General features: G+C 61.4%; 1 protein-coding gene across 1 annotated transcript; it reads left to right on the forward strand.

The window, feature by feature from the left end:
• Positions 1-132: 132 nt before the first annotated feature.
• LOC115917184 (basic proline-rich protein-like) lies at positions 133-2,801 on the forward strand (the record flags this gene model as incomplete). The annotated part of the gene is made up of 2 exons (XM_030970917.1): positions 133-1,127; positions 2,653-2,801. Coding segments are annotated over 2 exons (1,144 nt in total), but the record flags the coding sequence as incomplete, so codon positions are not given.
• Positions 2,802-3,492: the final 691 nt, after the last annotated feature.

The raw sequence follows: 3,492 nt of genomic DNA on the forward strand, positions 1-3,492 counted from the left end.
CGCGGGCCTTCGCTGCAACGCTTCTCGGTGCCGCGGCTTGGGGCCGCGAGAGGAAAAAAAAAGTAGCCGCGGAGGCCGGGGCGGGCGCCCCCCACTCTGCCCGCACGCCGGCACACCCGCGTGGCAACCCAGCCCGCCCGGCAGAAGCGGCTCGGTCGATCCGGCCACGACCGAGGTGGGCGAGGCGCCGCCGCCTCGCCCGGGACAAGTCCGGGCGGCTCTCCCTCCGCCGGGTGCCGGGTCCGGAACCAGGGCGGCCGGCCGCCGCAGCAGGCCTCTGGCTCCTAAGGAGGAAGACAAAAAAAACACAGCCCGCCCGCCGACGCGGGTCCCCGGCTTAAGGCCGAGGAAGGGGGACGGCTTAACGAGGCGGGCTGGGGACGGGGTGCCGCCACCCCGACTCCGCAAGCCCACCGGGCGACTGCCGCCGAAGGCGGACCGGCGGCCCAAAACCGCGCCCGCCGAGCGGGCCCCGGCAAGGCCGGGCGGAAGAAGGGACGAGGCGCCGCCGCCTCGCCCGCCACCGCTGCCCGGGGAGGGGCCGCCCCCACCCTTGCGGATCGGCCGGCAGAAGCCGGGCCGGGACACCCTCGCGGGGCTTCTCTCTTTCTCTCGCCCTCTTCGCTCTGCCTCGCCTCGGCCGGCCAGCGCCTCTCGGATCGTCTTTTCCGCCCTTCTCTCTCGCCATCCTCTCTCGCTCTCTCTCTTTCTCTATCGGCGTGGCCCTTCTCTCTCGGCCTCTCCACATCCGCCCTTCCGCGGGCCCGTCTCTCTCGCCTCTCCCAACTCGTACCCGACTTCCCCGGGCAGGACGGGAACCGGGACCAAGCCACGCGACTCGTCCCGGCCAGACGGGCCCAACTCGCTTCACCCCGGCGACCGCACGCGCGGCCGCTCCGCTCCGCCTCGGACAGCACAGACGCGTAGTCAGCCTGCGGGGATGCGGCCCGTCGCCTCGCTCCCATCATACGGACAGACGAGTCCAAAGCCGCCCACGCCTCCAAGAGGACCCACGGAGCTCCACCGGGAAGAGGCGCCGCCGCAGGCCGCCTCCTACGATGACGCAGCCGGAGGCGGCCGACACCAGCGACCCCTTGGTGGACTTCCGCAGCCGGCCGCGACAACAGGTCTACCCGGCATCTGCCAAAAAAGGGATTACGCCCCACCAAAGCGAGGCAGCCCTGTAATCCCATTGTTCGCCCTTCTCTCTTTCCTCACAGGATCACGGCTCAGCCCTTCTCTCTCACCTCTCATGTTTGTATTTAGCCCTTCTCTCTCACCTTCCAGGCTTGTGTAACATCTTTCAGCACTCTTTCTTTCAGAATGGTCTTGCACCCTTCTCTCTCGCCTCTCAGTATCAGGGATCACATCTCGCCCTTACCTCTCGCCTGTCATGATCGTGGATCTTAAACCCTTCTCTCTCACCTCACGAACAGTCTTTTGCCCTTCTCTCTCGCCTCAGAATGCTCTTCAGCCCTTCTCTCTCATCTCACAGGGATCGGGGATCATCTGCCCTTCTCTCTCGTCTCACAGGAATCAAGGATCATCTTTTGCCCTTCTCTCTCATTTCACAGGGATTTGGGATCATCTCCAGCCCTTCTCTCTCGTCTCACAGGAATCAAGGATCATCTTTTGCCCTTCTCTCTCATTTCACAGGGATTTGGGATCATCTCCAGCCCTCTCTCGTCTCAGGGATTGGGGTCTTCACAGGAATCAAGGAATCATCATCTTTTGCCCTTCTCTCTCGTCTCACAGGGATCAGGGATCTTCTTCAGCCCTTCTCTCTCATCTCACAGGAATCAAGGATCATCTTTTGCCCTTCTCTCTCATTTCACAGGGATTTGGGATCATCTCCAGCCCTTCTCTCTCGTCTCACAGGGATCAGGGATCATCTTCAGCCCTTCTCTCTCGTCTCACAGGGATTGGGGATCATATTTTGCCCTTCTCTCTCACCTCTCAGGGTCATCTTCAGCCCTTCTCTCTCACCTCACACGGATCAGGAATCATACTTTGCCCTTCTCTCTCGCCTCTCAAGATCATCGATCATCTTTCATCAGCCCTTCTCTCTCACCTCACACGGATCAGGAACCATATTTCACCCTTCTCTCTCGCCTCTCAAGATCATGGATCATCTTCAGCCCTTCTCTCTCACCTCACAGGAGTGTCTTTTACCCTTCTCTCTCGCCTCTCCAGATGATTTCGAACCCTTCTCTACTACCTGACACAACCGTATCTCACCCTCCTCTCTCCCCCCTCAGAACTCAACTTCACCCCCTTCCTTCTCACCTCCCAGGATCGTGAATCATTTTTAGCCCTTTTCGCCCGGACTCTCAGGATCCTTCTTCTACCCTGCCTACCTCACACCTCTTAAAAGACTAGATCTTAAAGTCCCTCACTCCAGATTCTCTGGATCCACTCTTTCCTGCTCCTCTCTCTTGCCTTTCCCACTGTACCCACTTTTCCGGGCAGGACGGGGGCTGGGACAAAGCCACATGACTCGTCCCACCTAGGCGGCACTGGCTTTGCCCTGGCAAATGCACACGCAGCCGCTCTACCTCGGACACAGACACGGGGTTAGCCTGCGGGGATGCGGCCCGTCACCTCGCTCCCATCATACGGACAGACGAGTCCAAAGCCGCCCACGCCTCCCAGAGGACCGAGGGAGCTCGAGCGGGAAGGGGCGCCGCTGCAGGCCGCCTCCTACGATGACGCGGCCGGAGGCGGCCGACAACAGCGACCCCTTGGTGGACTTCCGCCGCCGGCCGCGACAACAGGTCTACCCGGCGCCCGCCGAAATTTGACTAAGTCCCGCCGGAGCGAGGTAGACCTGTTGTCCCCGGCCGGGCCCCACCACCCGGGGGCAAGGCCGACCCGGCGGCCCCGGAGCCGGGGTAGACCTCTTGTCCCCCCGGAGTCGGGGTAGACCTGGTGTCCCGCCGGAGCCGGGGTAGACCTGGTGTCCCCGCGGAGCCGGGGTAGACCTGGGGTAGACCTGGTGTCCCCTGGCCGGGGTAGGGGTAGACCCGGGGTAGACCTGGTGTCCCGCCGGAGCCGGGGTAGACCTGGTCCTGCTGGTGGGGGGAGAGGCCCGCCGGTGGGGGGCTAGGACACTGCAAACCATCTCTGATCACAGTTCAGCCCTTCATTTCTCTCTTCCTAGGCAAAAGCCATTCTTTGATGACTCTTCACAAGCACTCTTTCCTCTCTGCCAGGACACAGCTGCCATGGAGAACATCATGGCACAGGAAACAATGACCAGAACCAACTCAATCGGAGTCAAGTGTCTTTTCACCTAAAAGTGCAAAAGTCAAGATGCGTTAAACCTAAAACTCTTGCTCTCTTGGCACTTGTCCTGAGCTGATGGGAAGGACAGCAGGTGCTGGATTCAGCTGCTGACCCAAAAATCTCTTCTGAGAGCAGAGCTAAGCTGGGATGTCCATTCCTGGAGCCCCAGGAGGGCACAGCTCTGCTACATAGGAGAGCTGCCTCAGC

Source organism: Camarhynchus parvulus, unplaced genomic scaffold (assembly GCF_901933205.1).
Source record: "Camarhynchus parvulus unplaced genomic scaffold, STF_HiC, whole genome shotgun sequence".
NCBI classification, from domain to species: Eukaryota; Metazoa; Chordata; class Aves; order Passeriformes; family Thraupidae; genus Camarhynchus; species Camarhynchus parvulus.